This window comes from Citrus clementina, unplaced genomic scaffold (assembly GCF_000493195.1).
Source record: "Citrus clementina cultivar Clemenules unplaced genomic scaffold, Citrus_clementina_v1.0 scaffold_2355, whole genome shotgun sequence".
Taxonomy (NCBI): domain Eukaryota; kingdom Viridiplantae; phylum Streptophyta; class Magnoliopsida; order Sapindales; family Rutaceae; genus Citrus; species Citrus x clementina.
This window is the reverse complement of record NW_006262484.1, coordinates 1-1,694: the sequence shown is the minus strand read 5'-3', so window position 1 is coordinate 1,694 and position 1,694 is coordinate 1. Positions and strand designations below refer to the sequence as shown.

At 32.6% G+C, this 1,694-nt stretch overlaps 1 protein-coding gene across 1 annotated transcript; it reads left to right on the top strand.

The window, feature by feature from the left end:
• Window positions 1–788: 788 nt before the first annotated feature.
• Window positions 789–1,544, top strand: LOC112100713 (leucoanthocyanidin reductase-like; the record flags this gene model as incomplete). The annotated part of the gene is made up of 2 exons (XM_024190017.1): window positions 789–1,028; window positions 1,113–1,544. Coding segments are annotated over 2 exons (443 nt in total), but the record flags the coding sequence as incomplete, so codon positions are not given.
• Window positions 1,545–1,694: the final 150 nt, after the last annotated feature.

Sequence of the window (1,694 nt, the reverse complement as noted above, 5' to 3'; positions counted from 1 at the left end):
TAAAAGGGCCCTTTCCCCTGGCAGATATTTTATTTCCATGATATAAAATAATCTTACCCTGGAGGGGGGGGGGGGGGGGTTAGCCTAGACCATTGAATATTATTATATTATTTGGCTAATATTTTATAATGAAAATATATAGGAGTAGATTAGGTTAATATTCATGGACTTTCATGAATTACTGTTCTTAATTCATAACATTTTAAGTGGGATGCAGTGGATGTGACACCTTTCAAGTAAGTTAGCAAATAATTTTAAAATAATTTAATTTATTATTATATAATTCACTTATTGAGTGCCATCTCATTTGAGGTGATAATTTTGAGATAAATTTTAAAAAGAAAATGTTTGGTAAAGAGAAACACGAGGGAAATACGAAAGAAATAAAAAAGAAAATAGTAGAGAAAAAGTGAGTGAGTAGAGAGAGAGAGAATAAAATTATCTCGTATTTCTCTTATGTTTCTTTACACATAGCACTGCTCATTTTAAAATATGTAACAATATGGCTACCTCAATTTTTTTTTCAATAAAGAATAAAGATGGCCTTGATGTCCTGTCGGTCGGATTGAATTTTGCACATAATTCTTTTTTCTTCTTTTTAGAAGAGTAATTTAATGTCTGCACATCATTTTATACTGAGGGACGTTGTCGCATGACAATATCTATTAATCCATAGCTTCATCACTACTCGAGTTAGCAGTTGCTCTCGTAGAATGGACAAAGATACTATTTCGAATCTTGATCATTCCCGCTGCATTTAATCCTTATTATTATTGTACTGATTGCAGGAAATGAGATAATTTTTTTTTTCCTTTTTCTTGTAGCGTATTTTGTTGCAGGCACTGACATTGGAAAATTCACAATGAGAATTGTTGATGACATCCGAACTCTAAACAAGACAGTTCATTTTAGGCCACCCTGCAATTATTATAACATAAACGAGCTTGCATCCTTGTGGGAAAAGAAAATTGGACGAACTTTACCCAGAGTTATTGTCACTGAAAATGATCTTCTAGCTGCAGCCGCAGGTTCATTCTAATCCATTTTCTATTAGCTACTCTGAATCCTTATTTTGTGTACTTTCAATGTTTGTACTTCGTCTTTTGTTGCAGAGAATCGTATACCGCAAAGTGTTGTTGCATCATTCACCCATGACATTTTCATAAGAGGGTGTCAAGTTAATTTTTCATTTGATGGCCCGAATGATATTGAAGTGACCAATCTCTATCCGGATGAACAATTTCGTACGTTGGATGATTGCTTCAGTGATTATCTCATCAATTTGAAGGGCAAATCCATGGATAATGTTGCTTAAATCACTACCAAACTATGATTTGGAAAGATGATTAAATAACATTGGGAGGTAATTTGTTCACCATCTTTTGTTTTCTTTTTTCTTTTTAATTCTATAAATTGTTTTAAGGAATGTACTAAATTTCAAAACTTTATGACTGTTTGGTGATTTTCCTTATTGATTAGACTTCATAATTGTTTGGTGATTTTCATTGTAAGTAGTTCGCACATTCTTTTGAATCATTTTTCTTTCGGGCTCATTAATTGTTCTCAAAGTGCTTATCCCTTTGTACAGTTTCCAATCTGATCATTTACACAAGAAAGGCTCCAAGTCACTGCAACATAACACTAACAAAAGCACTTTCATTGAACTGTTCAACTTCATATATACAAATCTCAAA